The sequence below is a fragment of the Heterocephalus glaber genome, unplaced genomic scaffold (genome assembly GCF_053883595.1).
Source record: "Heterocephalus glaber isolate CG9 unplaced genomic scaffold, H.glaber_assembly_v1.0 deba00001831, whole genome shotgun sequence".
In the NCBI taxonomy this organism is placed as follows: Eukaryota; Metazoa; Chordata; class Mammalia; order Rodentia; family Bathyergidae; genus Heterocephalus; species Heterocephalus glaber.
In genome coordinates this window covers 130,673-148,190 of record NW_028258491.1, presented here as the reverse complement: position 1 = coordinate 148,190, position 17,518 = coordinate 130,673, and the positions used below count along the sequence as shown (strand labels likewise).

The window sequence follows — 17,518 nt, the reverse complement described above, 5'->3', positions numbered from 1 at the left end:
AGTTCTCTCCTGCTCGGCCGGGGGCGGGAACGGGGGCGGCCCTGTGGACCAGTCCGCGGCTGCCCACAGACACGCCCTTTCAATCTGTCAATCCTAGGGGCCTCCGAATGGCCTTGAGAAGGGGAGCATTGCTAGGGAGACAGCGGCGGGGAGGGGCTTGTTGCCCACCGAGAGGCAGCAACGCTGGCCTCCTACTGTCACAGCTGGGCATCAGACCCCGGGGTTAGCTGAGGCCAGCCAGATCAGAAGGAGGCTCTAGAGCAGCGAGGCGCGAGCTCCTCCTGGCGGAGAGAAGTGACTGCGGCTGCGCTGCAGGTCCCGCACATGAGGAGGAATCCATGCTGGGGGATTCCCACAGGAAGGCAGGAAAACCACTGGGTAGTCATCATAAGGAATCTGGCTGTCCGTCTTGGGCAAGTTCTGCACCAGCGGCCAAGCCTCAGCAGCTCCAAAATAAAGACCCTGGCAGTTCAGCAAAAGCTTCTTAATAACATGAGATTCCAGCTGTTGATTCTTTGTGATATTTCCTGTGTGATTGGAGTTTTGTTCAAAAAATTTTCCCCAAGGCCGGGAATTTAGCTCAATAGTTCTGCCGCCTGTCTCGAAAGTGCAGGGTCAGAGTTCAGTGCCCGGTACCCCCAAAAAAAAGCTTTCCCCAATTTTTTCAAGAGTTCCACCTATTCTATGTTCCACCAGATTTAATGTTTCTGTTTTAATACTTAGACCTTTGGTACATTTTGGTTTTAGTTTACTGCATGGTGAAAGATAGGAGTCTAATTTTAATCTTCAGCGTGTGGAAAGCCAGTTTTTTTCAGCACTGTGTATTAAAGATGCTGTTTTTCTTCCAGTGGAGGTATTTGGCTCCTTTGTCAAAGACAAGGCGGCTGAGTTATGTTTGGAGTTGTTTCTACATCTTCTAATCTGTTCCCACGATCCTTGGGGGGTTTTTGTATGTTTTTGCCAGTATCATGCTGTTTTTAATCACAGTAGCTTTGTATTATAATTGCACGTCAGGGATTATGATACTTCCTGCCTTGCCTTTTGCTATTGATTTTGCTTTTGCTTTTGCTATTCTAGATCTCTTCTGGTTCCAAATGGATTTTAAGAATGTTTTCCCTAATTCTGGGAGATATGCTAGTGGTGTTTTGATCGAGATTGCATTAAATCTGAATAACAATTTTGGAAGAATAGCCATTTTCACTCTATTGGTTCTTCCTACCCAAGAACAAGGGATATCTTTCCATTTTCTGATATTCTCCTTGATCTCCTACACAGTGCTATAGTTTTCAATGTAAAGGTCTTTTATTTCCTTCATTAGATTAATGCCTAGGTATTTCAGGGTTTTGGATGCTATCGTGAAAACAGTTGTTTCCCTAATTTCTCTCTCAGTAAGTTTGTTGTTTGTGTACAGGAGTGCTAGTGACTTTTGAGTGTTGACTTGGTATCCAGCTGTGTGACTGAATTTGATTATTAAATCTAAGTCTTTTGGTGGCTTTGGGGCTCTTCTATGTAGAGCATCATGTCATCTGCAAATAATGATAATCTAACTTCTTCCTTTCCTATCCTTATTCCTTTTATTTCTCTCTCTTGTCTAATTTGTTATGGCTAGTGTTTGCAGAACTATGTTGAACAAGAGTGGTGGCAGTGGACATCCTTGTCTTGTTCTTGATTTTAGTGTGAAAGTTTTCAGGTTTTGTCCCTTTAGTATGATGTTGACTGTTGGTTTGTTATAGATGGCTTTTATCAGATTGAGATAAAGACCAACTCTACCCATTTTTCTGTAGGGTTTTTATCATGAATGGGTGTTGGACCTTGTCAAAGGCTTTTTCTGCATCTATTGAGCGGATCATATAGTTTTTGACCTTGGCTCTGTTAATATGGTGTATTACATTTACTGATTTGCGTATGTTGAACCATCCCTGCATCACTAGGATGAATCCTACTTGGTCATGGTGCATGATCATCTTGATGATTTGCTTGCTGCATTCTGACTGACAGTAAGTCATTGAGGATTTCTTGGTTTACGTTCATTAGGGAGAGTGGCCTACGATTCTTCTTTTGGTTGGATCCTCCCAACCAAAGGGAGGGAACTACATGTGCTTCTTTCATTCCACCTGGATGAACTGGTTTTGGTCACTTCCCACTTTCCTCTGGGCCTCAGTTTGTACACCTTCGACCCTGGGGGACCACGCCCATCCAAACTCTCATGTCCTCACCTGTTCACCTGTATGTCCCGCTCCCTCTTCAGGTGGCTTCTTGCTCTTGTAGTAGAGCAAGTGACTGAGCCACAGGTCCTCTGCGATGATCTGGGAGGGAAAGAAGCACACATTGCCTCTGGGCTCACATGCCCCTACAGCACAGGAGGAGCCCACCAAGTCCAAAGAGACACGCATGTCCCCTCACAACCCACCTGAGTAATCCTGTGGCAGCCTGCACAACTGTGACCTGTAAACCAGTTGAACAAGTTAGGGCTGCTGTTGTTCTGCCTGCAGCTGTGGGCTCGGCATTTATAACCGGCACACCACTGAATCACAGTGGAACGGGATGACCTGTATCCTGTGGGAAGAGCACTGTGTGGGAAGAAGGTGGAGGTTGGTGGGCCGCTTCACCACCCATCTTGGGGTCACCCCGTTCTTACCAGTGATGTGCCAGAGAAATTCTTTAACAATAACTTCATGCTGGAAGTAAGGGTTGTTCCTGAAGAGCAAGGAGATCTTGCAGCAATTACTGGGTGGACCCTGTTCTTCCACCTGTGAGAATAAAGTGGAGCAAGCTCACATCCCCCCTTCTGCTACCCTGTCTGTGTTGTGCCCAGATTACGGAGTCCCAAAGACCACCAGGAGGCCGATTCCGATGTAAGCACATGAGGGTCGTTTATTCAAGCTCGAGTAGGGGCTCTCAACTGTCACCGACACAGCGGGTCAAGATTGAGAACCCTGAGTTTCAAATTAGCAGGGTTTTTATAGAAGTTACATCAAGGTTAGGGGTTTCTACTTAGCAGCTATATGATTGGTTAACATTTTAGCAAGCATGAAGTGTATATTTTTGATTGGCTAGGTCTATAGGGGGTCGAGGGGGATTATGTACAGGTTTGTGCAAGGGAGAAAGGGGAAAAAGTTAATGGCCGACTGTCACATACTGATGGTTAGCAGACCCACTGACTAATGGTCACATCTATCTTGTGTGGATAGTCAGTCCATTAACTGCTTATCTTGTAGATAGGGTGCCTGGGATGCTCTTTCTCTGGATACACAGATGGCTGGGTAATAAATTTAGGAATTTGGCCCTGTTTTAGATTGTGTCTTTTTGTCCCTGAGCAAGCACATTTTAACCCTTAGCTTACAAGAACAACAGAGACGAGGAGAATGGTGAATTTTAGCAAGATGGAGTCACTGTGGGCCTCACATTTGCACTTCCTGTTTGCAGGAGGGAGCTCTTTTCCTCACCTCCACAACACACAGCCCCCACATGGGGCCTGCCATTCTGGAGGCTCCACAGTCCTGACCTCCAAATTTGTAATGTAGTTAAGCATGTCTTCATCTTGCTCACTGATCACTGCTGACATCTCTGGGTGGTTGGCCATCTGCCTGGGGTCAAGGAACTGAGCACTCAGGTCTTACTGTGCTTCTATGAGGTCGAGAGAGAGAGAGACAGAGAGAGAGACAGAGAGAGAGACAGAGAGACAGAGAGAGAGAGACAGAGACAGAGACACAGAGAGAGAGAGAGAGGTAAAGAGAGAGAGAGGCCCACACACAGAGAAAGAGAGACACAGAAAGAGAGGAGGAAAAGACAGACAGAGAGACAGAGAGGGACAGAGAGAGAGAGGCAGAGAGATAGAGACAGAGAAAGAGAAAGAGACAGAGCAAAGGAGAGAAGGCAGGGAGAGGGAGAGGGAGAGGAAGTGGGGTCTTAGAGCAGAGAGCAGTTGGGCTCTGGCATCCAGACCTACAGGCCTTGCCAGCTCCGGTCCCCTTCCTAGGTCCCTGGTTGACTTTCCTCAGACAAGCTCCAGGCTATGCGGCGGGTGTCTTCCCATTGTATGCTCATCCCACTGTGGTCAAGAGCCTGTCCCCACCCCCCAAGACTCCCACCCCTCCCTGGGGGCGAAAGCCTGCCTGCCAACGGCCAACAGAGAACCTGCTTGTGTCCACACAAGTTCTCACCATGCCTTTGCTTCTGTCCTCTTTCCCCTGCAATTAACAGTACTACCAGGAGGTACAATGCTTCTCCTACCCATTGGCCTTTGAAGTCCTGGTGCTCTTCCACATACAGGTTGCCCCCCCTGGGCTTCTGGTCACCAGGTCATGATTTGCCACCACACAGCCTCTGAGATGTCCTCCCCGTCCAACGTTCAAATCCCCGGCCCTGCCCCCACAGGTCTCAGAGAGTGTGGCTGCAGCTCCCTGCTCCTTCCACTCCTGTTTGCACTTCTGCCTAAATATTCTGATAGGTTACCCACCCTCCCTCTGTCCCATGGCCTGCCAGCTCCCAACACCCCAGCCCCCACCCCTGCTGCGCTCTGGGCAGAGAGGAAAAAAGGATACCATTGTCCCCCAGAAGCCAGGGAGGACCTGGATGAGGAGACTTCTGAGCTCCAGGTAAACCTTGCGCCTCTGCCTCTGCCTCTGTCTCTGCCTGAGGTGGGCAAAGGCCTTGCTGGCCTGGATATTCACTGGCTGCCGTTCTAACTGGAGGACCCACAGTTGTTCCACGGGCAACAAGGCTGAGGGAGAGCCACCTGCTCCTGCTGCCTGGGCTGGATGCTTCTGTTCCTGCTGCTCCACACGCTGGCCCGCGTGGTGACCCAGCTGCATCTCCTAACCCTTCCCTGGCTTCCCCTTCCCCATCTTATCCTGCTCTGCAGCCTCCTCCCCACACCTCTGGGTCACCACCTCCACTGCTGCACAACACTGCAAGGCTGAGCCCTCGCCCAGGATTGCCTCCTGCCTGGTCCCAGTGGTCTCTGGAGGCAACCCACCAGCCATGGGCTGCCTCGCAGCAGTCTCCCCTGCTCTACAGGCATGTGGGGCTGCGCCCGCAGAGCCTCTGCCTCCTGAAGATCAGCCGCAACCCCTGGCAGGTTTCTGGGCTCCACAGGAGCTTGGCCTTCCCCGCCCTGCTCCCTCTCCACCATAGGGTGCTGCTGAGCAACAGGGACAGCTACAACACCAGCTGGAGCAGAGAGCAGAGAGCCAGCCCGAGTCCAGGCCGGAGACCCCCCCGGCCTGCCTGCCCAAGTCCAGCGGCAGCTGGGTCCTGAAACTCCTGGAGTTCCTGGATGCTCCCTGTGGGGCTGGACTGTGGGGTCACCTGCGCTTCCAGTAGGAGGTCCTGTCCAGGGCGCCTGTCCACCTCGTGGGTCCTGGTGCCCTTTTGCTGGAGACTGGGCACTGAGAGGCCCCCTGGAGGACAACCTGTAGGCTTTGTCTTGCCTGCAGGCCCCAGGCAGGAGGGCGTCCTGGGCTTTCCCATCAGTGGCTGCCTCCCATGTGCAAAAAAGGGAAGGAGATAGTCTGGCCCCCACCCGCCTTGTCCCGTGGCCCCCACCAGGAAGTCTACAGAGCTTCTGCCCAGGCAACTTGCTCTCTGCCTCAGCCATGGCCAGAGCACTGCTTACTGGCTCACCCAGGGCAACAATCACCCCAGACCAGTGGGTGTGCAGCGGGGAAAGCCCAGCGAAGGAAAGGCTGAAGGCCTGCATGCTAGGGAGGGGGGCCCGGCTTGCTTTCCCCTTTTGCTTGTGTAGGCCCAGAGAGACTGGGGAGGGTTGGCTGCCACGATGAAGTCCTCAGCTGGGCGAGCAGGGAGAAATCCTTGTGCTGCACACGGTGATCCAATTGTCCCAGAAAGAAGAGCCCCGTGTCCCTGGAGGTGGACATGGCAGATGCAAGGCACGGGGTCACCCTACCTGCTGGGGACCCACTTCTTGCGGCTTGGGTCAGTGACTGACCATGAGCCTGCAGCTCAGGGGTTGGTGTGGCTTGCCAGTAGGTAGAGGGATGGGCTCACAGAAGCCCAGGTGTTTGCGTCTCACCTGAATGGGCCTGCCTTGTGTCAGTAATGGCCATGTGCATGCTGGTCAGTGTCTGTTCCCCGACATTTTCCATCCCTCTGGCCCAGACAGCGAGTTCAGGATGCAGGAAAACTGTGGTTGGAGAAGATCAGAAGCCCACAGGGAAGTCATTGCCTAGGCCATCTGGGGACTTTGGGACTGTGGGACAGATGGCTGAGTGAAAGCTTTCAACTTGTTGGCATTGAGTCTTAGTTCAAAAGACAGGAAAGATATGTCTTGCACATTTTCAGATTTTGATGACTCCAGACTCTTAATGAACAAGGGAGCTTGTAAATTGACCAAATTTCCCCAGAACTGAAAGCCCTGCATTCTGTGGGATTGGCACACTAGGGATAACCAGTAGAATGTTGGACCTCTGTGGTACTCATCAGCTACACATTTGGGGTGGAAGAGAGTGGGTTGACATGGATCAAAATGTGGACATTTGGGTAAGATGATTGTGGCCCCACTCCGGGGGTGCCCTTGCATGATCTGCATGATCGATACACTATATTAGAATATATATGAGAAGTGTTTCCCTTGACAAGGTCAATCTTTAGAACAATAGGAAGGGTAAAGAAGAGCTAAGTGTTTTTGCATGGTAAGATCATGAGCAGAGTTAGGCAGAGGCAGGCTGAGGATATAGCTACTGTGTTAGCTCTCATCAAGGCCTCCCACTGAGAAGACCTCTCCACAGAAGGTGAAGTCACAGGAGAGCTGTGGTAGACTATCAGAAGCCTGACTGGAAGTCAGGGCAGCTAGCTGAGGGGTTAGGAGTTAAAAGAATAGAGAGGGAGAAGGGTGGAGTGAATTAAAAGGACAGGCAGCAAAGTGAAAAGGGGCTGGGAAAAAAGGAGACTAGAAGGGGGCAAAGGCTGCACAGTTACTGAGGGTGATGTTTGGAACAATGAGAAGTGTGTGTGTGTGTGTGTGTGTGTGTGTGTGTGTGTGTGTCTGAGTCTGCGTGGATTTGGAGGAAGGTGCAGGTGAGATCCTTGACCCTAACTGAGGCTAATGAGACAGCATGACCCTCAGTGTTACCATCTGTGATCCCACTGTCCCTGTACGCCTGTATCTTTGTCCTTTCTGGCTTTGAAGGGTGTTTCTTGGACCCTCCTCCTCTTTTCCTCAGGTGGAGACCTGGAAGTCCAATACCTTGGGAAAAAGGAGCAAGCAGGCAGTTGTATTAGAAGCAGTAACTGCCATAGTCTGATTTAGCAGTGGGCAGGCTGAACTCTCCTGTCCTGGCTTCCTTGATGAAACATATCTGGGATGAGCACCTGTAATTCCCGCAATCAGTCTTCCTCTGTGCCAACAGTAACAAGTGAGAAACAGACTATATCCTCATCTAGAGCCCTTGGGAACTGTTATCCATGAAGGCGGTCCTGAGGCACAGGCAGTAGAGTGGGAGGCAGGGGCACACCACACAGGTTTGTTCCCACCCCTTGGAAAAGGACATGGGTCAGGGTGCTGGTGGGTAACCTGCAGGTCCTTTCTTCCTGGAGGCCTGTGGAGCATTATGCTCCAGAATTTCTTCTCGCCAGCATGTACAGCCCAGCCCTTTCCAAACTGTCTTTCCTGTCTCCTTCTCTCTCCCCTTGCTTTGCCCCACTCAGTCCAGTTTCTCTCATGCTCTCACTCTGTTGTTTCTCTCAGGGCCTGCCGGTTCCTTTGAACTGGTGATTTCCACTAACTTCCCTAAATAAGTGATTTGTAATGTAAAAGTGTTCACATTGCATTTTTTACCTGTCTTAGGAAACCTAAGAAACGCTAAGCCCTGACCACCACCAACACACACTTTATCATACATGGAACAATGTGCTAACTGTAGTTAGAAGCATACTTGCAAATTTTTTTGAATAGCTTCAAAACATGTCATTGCTAGGATTTTTAAATTAGTGACACTTATTTTACTTCCTTAGAGTATAAACTCAGGCAGCTTTACTGATTCAAATTTAAGTGGAAAATGAGTTTTACTGCAATTGTTCCACTTTTATTCATTCGGTGTTTCAATTTGGATAAGAGGTCTCACTTTTTTTTTTCTTTTCTAAATTCTTTTATTGGTACATTTTAGGTATACAATTTGTTTACATTTATCACTGGGTGTTTGTGCTCGTACATGATGTATCTTGGTTCTTATTTTTTCCCCATTACCTGTGTGCCCTTCACCCCCTTCACCCTTCCCTATTTACATAGACATCATTTCCTTTTTTTTCCTTTTCTCATACATTTTCCTTTCCTTCCTTTACTTTCCCCTTCCCCTCCCTTCACCCCTTCATCTTTGGATCTTTTTTCCTATTATAATTGTACAATTATTCATCTTAATTATTTTAACCCTTGTTTACACTATCAGTTTCTCACACCAGTCAAAGTATTCAGTATTTACAAATGTGGTCCTATTTATTTCACCTAAGAGTATGGCCTCTATATGCATCCAGTTAGCTATAAGTGACTCTAGTTTTTTGTTCTTTATTGCTGAGTAGTGCTCTATTGTATAAAAAGAACCACGTCTTCTTTATCCAGTTCCCAACTGACGGGCGCTTGGAAGTCTCATGTTTAAGAATGCTTAAACCTCAACACTACCCACAATCTTGCTTCTTGGACCTATACTGGTCTTCTAAAGGACAAATAATTTGTGGTTGTAACACCTCCACCAGTTTGTAGACTTCTTGGTAATAACTTCTCAAGCCTTTTCATACATTTAGATTTTTCAAGGCAAATGTGTGACTTAGTCTGCTGAGAAGTCAGGAAACAGATACAGTGGAGTATGAGAAGTTATATATGTTTCATTTTATAAACACTTATCAATTATATACACACAGCCCAGTTCGTCCTCCAAATTCAGTCTTGTGCAAGGTAATGAAACATTGGACAGGAAATGACATTTCAAGGAATTTTCATCTGAAAAATTTAACAATACAAGTATTTAATATAAAACAATACTTTCTATTTCTAATTAGCATTAACAAGTAATGGACTTAGTCCTAACAATTCTTTATCTTCAGAGTCTAAAACTTCACACAAGAAAAGTTACCATATGCTCCTTGGCCCTTCAATACTTACTTTAGTAGTATTCAGGTAATGTAGGCAAAGTAGCATTTAATTTTTATTTTGGAAAGGAAGTTTGGTGTATAATGGACTCTAATATTTGCTTTGGTCCCCTCTTTCAGAATGGCTCTCCCCGTGGCCTCCCCTGGAACCCCCACACCTTGAGCAAGCATATAACTCACAAGAAACTGGGTACATCCTATCCACTGAAAATGGAATCGCTCATTGTTGTCTACCACCATGCTCATAACAACCCCAGCAGGTATCCTTTTGACTGCTTGAGGAATTTTCCCTATTTCCACCATATCTAGCCCATATTTTAGAATCATCATCATGTCACCTTCCATTATGTAGCTGTGGGTTCCCTTTTGTAGATGCTGCTCCACTGGAGCTCCCTGCAGGGAAAAATGGGAAAAGAACAAATTTGAAGTGTATTAAATATTTTTGTATCATTCCATATCTTTTAACTTTTAAGTATTAAATAGCTGGGAAATTTTACTTTGTTTTCTGAAAATGAGCTTACATTCTGTTCATACTGTTCCACAGTTCAGACTGTTAAACCCTCATTCTTTAATAGTATTTTAATTTTTCTTTAGTAGGAAAAAGAGACTATTTATCCTAAAAAAAAGTCGTTTAAATGAGAATTAAAATAATACAAAGGTCATCATACTTAGAAAGAGGCCATGAATATATTGCCTTTCAAGGGAGGAAAAATTCAGTAGAGGAATATTTCATTAAGAGTACAGTCTAGGCTATTAAATTTAATTCTATGAGATACAAATCAAATCTGAACTCTTACTGTAACTCTCACATGCAACTCTGTAAGTAGCTCCACTTGGATGTTCAGAAAGCTCTCTATCTCGTCCCCCACCATAGCCATCGTGATCCCTGAAATTTCATATTAAAAGTCTTTCAATTCGTATGAGGATTCACAATTTCAGCAATTTATTTGGTAAAATTTTTAAAAGTTACCTATAGCCTTTAGAAGAATGTTCATTTGGAGAATAATAATGGCCATAACCACCATATCCATAGTCTTCAGGTGGTGAAGCATGATCTTTGGTGTCTCGGGAACTTGCATAGACTCGGCCTGAATAACTGAACACAGTAATTTAAAAATAGTGACTCTTAGGATCCAAAAATAGTACAGATGACTCTTAAAATCAAATTTCAAAAATGGTCAATAAACATCCCTCCAAGTAGAAAAAGATGGCCACAATATATATGAAAAGATGCTTGGGCCAGGGATTTAGCTCAGTGGTTTCCATACCTGCTGTGCAAGTGCAAGGTCCCGAGTTCAATCCCTGGTACTGAAAAAAACAAAAAAGATGCTCAATGATGGTTTATAGGAACACACACACACAAGTGGAGGATGATTCAGCAATAAAATGTTTTAAGTATTGTGGATTGCTGTAAGCTGTATACACTTTGATAATATTATCATAAGGAAAAGAACACTCATCCAAACATCACGTTAATACCAAGTATAGGGACATGATTGGTAAGCTGGAAAGGAGCTTTGGGGAGGGGACATATAGGAGAGCAGGTGAGGACATGGGAGTTGGGATGGACGTGGTACCCTGGGGTCCCAGATGTACAAACTGAGGCCCAGGGGAAAATGGGAAGTGACCAAAACCAGTTCATCCAGGTGGAATGCAAGAAGCACATTGGTGGACTGAGGGGCAAAACAGTGCCTCCCTGTGGAAGCTTCACCCTGCACAAGCCTAATCCTACCAAGGTGCAGTGAGAAACCTCAGTGCCTTGGACAGAAGCAGAGCTGATTTATAAGTATCACTTCCCTGACTCTCTGCCTGGTGCCCAGCATAACACCCTGTCCTCTGGTAAGGTTCTGCAAGTAAGACTCAGCCAAAGAACTTTCTGGCATTCCTTCCAGCAGTGTCTCCATGATGCTTCATCCCTTTGGTCCCCTACATTTCTTTCATTCACTCTTTCTTTCCTTCTTTCTTTTCCCGTCCCTCCCTCTCTTCCTCCCTTCTTTCCTTCTTTCATCCCCCCACCTCTCTCCTGCCAAGAGAACCTCTGTAATATGCTCACACATCATCGCCTCCCATACAGGTACTACTTGCCATGGGGAAAGTGTGATAGAGAACGCTATTTTTAAACCCACGGTAAAAAGAAAGGCAAGAGGCCATAAATGAGGAGGCAGGAGAGCCCACCCATGAATTTGAGATGGTTCTGTGAAACGGAATATTGATGTTTGTGTGTTGTGCTTCAGTGGGCCACCTGATCTTGAGTGGGGTCCAATGGGGAGCTGACTTGACTTGTGTTCCCTTACAGAGATAATTTACTTTCAGTGTGTGAATGCTCACCAGGATCTGGACCTCATAGGGCCAACCGGACTGGACTGTGAAATCCAAACAGGTGGTGGTGAATGCTGACTGCAGGATATCTGGAGAAATCTGGTCTGATAATTGGAGGGAATAAACAATGTTGAGTTACAGCATCTCTATGTGTATGTGTCCAGAGTTGTGGCAAGACCAATGAATAGTTCAGATCCGCGTGGGGATTTACATTTCTCTGCTCAGAAATCTGATCTCTGAAGAGTTCCACCTGTAAAATTGGAGGGAGTGGGGTAAATCATGATCTGAGTTTCCAGTGGAGGACACCATGATTTCTGAAGATTGGGGTGGTTTGCAGAGTACAAAGAGAAAAGAGAAGGCAGTGCAGGTGGAAGTTTATGGGCTCTTCACAGCATGTATGGTTAGTTCCAGGCCAGGCCCGAGTGCCAGTGTCCTGACATGCTCACTGTCCCACTTCCCGGGGTGAGGGTTACCTGAGCATCCTCCCTTTCCTAAGTTAGGAAAGAGAAGCCCAGGGAGACCAATGCCTTAACATTCCTTTTCCTGCTCAACCAAGGGTCCTCCCCAGGACCCGAAGGCATGGTCCTCTTTGGGGGCATGGAACCTCCTAGGGCCCTCTTCTGGCAGATGGAGCTCCCAGGGGGCCTGACTCTTAGAGAGTAAGGCCAGTGTCCTGAGGTGTTGAGGAGCCACTTTGGGATTGGGCAGGTTGGAAAAGTGTATGCAGGATGGCAGGAGGATGAGTGTATTTCTTCCAAGGGTGAGTGAAGGGTTGAGTCAAGATGTAGTTAAGGAGGGCTTCCTTCAGTTCTTCTCTTGTGAATGGCCTTGTAGTTCTAGGAGAGTCAGTTTGGGCTATGGGGGCAAAGAGACAGAGGAGGGAAATGGCGCCTGATGACTCATCCTCTTCTCTGTCCCCAGGGGTCAGCCCTGGGTACATATCCTAGCGACCCCACATTCCTTTCTGGGTTTGGGGGACATTTTTGGCCAAGACTCCGCTTTGGATGAAGACATAGAGTGAGAATGAGTCGCGAACTAAGGTGCACATTGCTCTCTTGTGGTACACTCCAGTAAGGATATCTTCTCTCCAGGATTCTCACCTCCACACTCTTTCCAGAACTCGTGGGTGTCCTTCCGTTCCCAGGGCCTCTTCAGCATGCTATGCAGAAGGCCACTGAGGGAAGGTTGTTGTACTACAGCCCGCAGGGCATGTGTCTATTGCTCCCCTCAGGCAGCGTGAACACCACAGACAGCACTGTCTTGTGTGAGGGCGACACAGTCCTCTCTGTCTGTGGGCTTCACAAGGGATTGGCTGTGATGGTGGAATGAGTGTTTAGTGTTCTGCCCAGAACTTCCCAGGCTAGTCTCAGCAAACACTGTTCCTTGTGCGTTCTCCTGTAAGTGAGAAGTTAATCAATGTCCCTATTCTTTTCCCATGCTGCCCTCCTTGTCCTTGTCAGCTGGTGTTGGGAGAAGGGTCTGTGCCTCTGACAGGTAACATGAGGACTGCAACACAGCTGTGTAGTAGGGAGACATCTTCCCTGAACGGCTTGGAAGGAAGGTCCCTTTCTGCAGTAGGTTGTGCAGGAATAATCCCCCAGGTGCTACTCAGGGTCAGATTCTGGCCTATCTCCTATGCTTTCTGGGTGTGAGGTCCAAGAATTCCACCCCAGAGACCACATAGTTCATGATTGTGGCTTGGGGATGGCTCCCCAATGACTCAGTTAGGGCTTAAACATAAGCAAGCAGACAGGTGGATCAACCACAGTATTCCTGCCATTCGGGAAGGGCAAAAGGAAATGGGGAGGACTTTGGGGCACTCTATCTTGTCTTCTTGTGCATAAAACCTGTGAATGTTGCTGTTGTTCCTTCCCTTGCTGTTTTGGTGGCAGCGGTGGCGTCTGTTTTGTTCTAGCTTCTGTTCACTGTTGTTTTCTTTTGGATCCCTCTGCAGTTATTCAGTCTAGGGCACTCTACCACTGAACTCCATAACCAGCCATTGTAATTATTGTTTATTTTGAGAGGGTGTCTTGATAAAACTCACAGGCTGCAGTGGTACTGGCAGTCCTCTCGCTACTAATTCTTGGGTGCCTAAAGTTTTAAAAATGCATATGTGCCACTGGTTATTTTGCCCAGAATTGCTGAGGCTCACAGTTTGTGGGTGGTATGGCATACCAGGTTGCTCCTCTGCTTCTGCACGGAATGGGCTCTCCAATCGTGCTGGCCCCCCAGTGACTCTGCCAGACCTGGAACCCAGCAGGGTCTCCATTCCTTTCTCAGGTGAGGTGCACTTAGTACAACAGGCAAGAGAAGCCACAGTCCCTTGTCGTTCACCGGAGTGGCCTGTGTCTGTTTGTTGTGCCCTGGTTACCAAAGTCCAGCCAGGGTTTGCAGCCTCCTTCTGCACATGTGATCAGCCCTCCTGGGACTGCAAAGGATGTAGACTCAGGGTGGGGCAGAATCCATGGCCATGTTTAATCCACAACAAGACAATCTGCTAGAGCAGGGTCACAGAATTAATGCTTATAAAGCAGGAGATGGTGTGGGGGGAAGGGGGGATACCTTGGCTGGGAGACACTGAAAGGGTAGAGGCTGGTGACCTGCAGTGTCTGTCTTCTCCCAGTGTATGGGTGCCACGTGCTATGGTCTGTCCAGTGCCTGGACACTCCCTCCTGCCTATCCCCACATCCCCATCCCAGATGAAGTCCAGATGCTGTTTCTTCCTGCCAAGACATGGGCACAACCCATGAACCCATTCCAGCCAGTCCATGGCCCTTCACACATGTCCACCTGTCCGTAAACTTCCTCCAGAGGACCATGAGTCTTGTCTGTCCACAACAGGGAGCCATAGCCACTGCCAGCTGCAGACCCCGAGTCTTTGTCCATAAGCTGGTTTTCTAGAGGCCCAGCCTGGGCTGCTGTGTGTGCTCATCCCTCCCTGTTCCTCTGAGCCTTGGGCAGGGTGGCCTGTCCCAGCACACCCAACACACCTCTGGGGACCTTAACACACCAGGACTTGGGGCCTGTCTTAAGTTCTTCATGCTCAAGATGGAAGGGCAACCTCAGATCATGGAGGCACCATTCCATTGTTCCTGCATAACATGACATATATATAGTATATATATATTATATATATGTATGTATAACTATATGTCTATATATGTATATGTGGGGGGCCTCCCCCCCCGCTAGTACTCTTGAGTGCCTTTTACGGGCATGTCTAAGCCTGCTGCAAGTCTACCTGGCAACAAGTGTAAGACCGAGGGCCTTACCAAATGCTCCGAGGAGCTGAAGTGGCCCACACCCGGGGATCCCAGTGGTGCCTCCAGAATGTAAGACCAAAGGCCTTACCAAACGCTCCAAGGAGCTGGAGTGGAGCACACCCGGGAAGGAACACACCGGCCATGTTGGGAAACAGACCTTTATTGGTCTGGCCAGACGGCACTCCCGAAGCAAAATAGCTCAGAGAGGCACCTGGCTCAGAGTCCGAGGTTGTTTTATAGGGGGTTAAGCGGGGGGTTTAACATGTGGATTCACAGAAAAAAAAAGAACAAAGGTTAGTGGCTCATTATCACATGCTGATGTTCAGCAGACATCCTGACTGACAGTTGCAACCACCCTGTTTACAGATTGTCCTATAGATACTGGGCCCCGGGACATTTGGATTTAGGGCAAACAGATGGCTGAGTAACCTCGCCCTATTACTGATTGTCCATTGTCCCGAGGCAAACACACTCCAACCATCAAATTTACAACAGAATCTAGGGGAGTAATTAACTTTTGAATCACACAGTCCCACACAAGGAAGTAGCCCCAGTACCCTCCCCTTGCTCCCTCCCTCTAGCCCTACGGTATATATGCTGTAACAGCTTCCGCAATAAACGAGACTTGATCAGAAACCTGTCTTGTCTCCATCTCTCGTGTCCCCTGTCCTTTGTCATTCTCACTCCCCCTCTAGGGTCTCCCTTGACTTACCCGCGGGCCGGGACAAGTGGCGCCCAGCATGGGGCCAGAGAACGGGGGATCCAGTGAAGAACGCTGCTCGGGGGCCCAATAAAATAAAATAGAAAAAAGAGGATTGCGTCTGACGTGAACCTGCCGTCTTTCCTGCACCTCGGTGAGTTGAGCAGCGATTATGGGACAGGGCATTAGCCAGCATGAGTTATTTGTACAAGGTCTTAAAGAAACTTTACAGGCACGAGGGGTAAAGGTTACAGTCAAACAGTTGTTAAAATTTTTTTATTATATTAGAGATCTCTGCCCTTGGTTTCCCGCCAAGGGTACCATTGACGAGAGGTGATGGAAAAGAGTAGGGGAGGCCCTTAAGGATTATTATGCTACTTGCGGACCAGGAAAGGTCCCGATCACTGCATTTTCTTATTGGAATCTTATTAATGACATTATCTCTCAGAAAACCAAAGATCCGGTGGTGGCTCAAGCCATCCAGGTCGGGGAGATAGCTCTCCGATCGGAGGAAGGGTCGATCACTCTCCCTCGGAGTGAGGAGTTTGTAAATACCCTGCGGGATGCCAAGATGGCGCCAAGGCCTGAGCCCCTGCGGGACGGGACTCCTTCAAAGGATGAAGGAGAAGACTTGATGTCTTTTGATAGCGACGATGACTCAGACAAGAAAAAACAAAATGTTATTAATGAGGGTTTACAGGCGGGCTCTGCCTCTTCCAAGCCTTTTAAAGAAAAGCTTCGGAGCTCCTCAGCTTCCGCCTCCGCTCTTCCAGCCCCTGCCTCTGACCCTGCCCCACCTGTTAAGGAGGAACCGGCCTTGTAGCCTTCCCTCTGCCACCTCAGACACCCCCCCTTCCCACAGAACGGTTCGGGGGAGGCTGACTGGACAAATCTTGAGGAGGAGACAACCAGATATCGCAATCCTGCTTGGCCACCCGTAGTTCAATGTCCGCCTCCTTATCTTCCAGAACCCAACACTCCCATTGCGCCCGCTTTGACATGCCCTGTTGTTGATCCCCAAAAGGAACTCCGGGACAAGATAAAATTTCTATAAGTACAAATAAGATTAGAAAAGGAACATCAAGAACTTATTGCTCAGCTCAAAGGCTTAAAAACAGGCAAAGCCCATGAAAATGTCCGTAGAGAGGACAGATTTAAGCCACGACCCCCCATTAGAGGGGTGACCCCTAGGGTGCCATCCGGGTCGGGAGTATCCCTAAAACTTAAAAATGCGGAAGCCTTTCCCATAACTGAAACTACTGACACACAGGGACAGGTGTGGAGACACCACAGTGGTTTCGATTTTAAGGTTATTAAAGAACTTAGAACGGCCGCAGCTCAATACGGGGCCATTGCACCTTACACAATGGCCATTTTAAAATCGGTGACAAAAAATTGACTTCTCTCACCAATATCCGACAGGGGCCTGATGAGCTCTTCGCGGATTTTGTTCACCGCCTGCTCACAACAGCGGGTCGGATTTTTGGGAGCGCAAAAACCTGGACAGATTTTGTTAAACAGCTTGCTTTTGAAAATGCTAATGCTGCTTGCCAGGCCGCCATCCGCCCTTATTTAAAAAAAAAACTGATCTCTCAGGTTACATTCGCCTTTGCTCAGAAATTGGGACCGCCTACCAACAGGGACTTGCCAGGGCTGCCACCATGCAGGGTTACACGGTCAAACAGTTTTTGTCGCGCCGCCCGGGTAACAAATGTTTCCAGTGCGAGACAACGGTCGTTTTGCCAAAGAATGTCAGGCCCCTAGGGCCACACCTCCGGGGCCTTGCCCTGGATGCAATAAAGGGAGACATTGGACAAATGAATACAAGTCCATGACTGACGCTCAAGGCTGGCCCCTCCCGCTTGTCCATAACCCGGACCAGAAAAACGGAAAAGGGGGCCAGCCCCGGGCCCCCACACCCAAACAAATTTACTGGACACTCAATTTTGCTCCAGCAAACAACAATCCATTTCAGACCTCTTCAGAACAACAATGGGAAGTGCCAGACTGGACCTCAGTTCCACCGCCCACACGGTATTGACTCCAAAAATGGGGGTACAGGCCCCCCCGACAGGGGTCTTTGGACCCCTACCTAAAGAGACCTTTGGGCTTGTAATAGACAAGAGCAACAACA

General features: G+C 48.3%; 1 protein-coding gene across 1 annotated transcript; it reads right to left on the bottom strand.

The window, feature by feature from the left end:
- Positions 1-255: 255 nt before the first annotated feature.
- On the bottom strand, positions 256-4,996 carry LOC147820606 (testis-specific Y-encoded protein 3-like). The gene is made up of 6 exons (XM_087204007.1): positions 4,545-4,996; positions 3,506-3,583; positions 2,639-2,750; positions 2,411-2,556; positions 2,217-2,306; positions 256-462 (listed from the first exon to the last, which is right to left on the bottom strand). The coding sequence occupies exons 1-6, from the start codon at positions 4,812-4,814 to the stop codon at positions 256-258; spliced, it is 903 nt and encodes a 300-aa protein (XP_087060133.1). The 5' UTR covers positions 4,815-4,996.
- Between the last annotated feature and the right edge of the window lie 12,522 nt (positions 4,997-17,518).

Excerpts from the sequence above, each read along its gene's own strand:
- LOC147820606 (XM_087204007.1), bottom strand. The coding sequence starts at position 4,814 with ATGCAGCTGGGTCACCACGCGGGCCAGCGTGTGGAGCAGCAGGAACAG. Across the intron at positions 2,557-2,638 it reads ATTTCTCTGGCACATCACTG|GATACAGGTCATCCCGTTCC; the intron begins GTAAGAACGGGG and ends CTCTTCCCACAG. Across the intron at positions 463-2,216 it reads CGGGACATACAGGTGAACAG|GGTCTTTATTTTGGAGCTGC; the intron begins GTGAGGACATGA and ends CTGAACTGCCAG.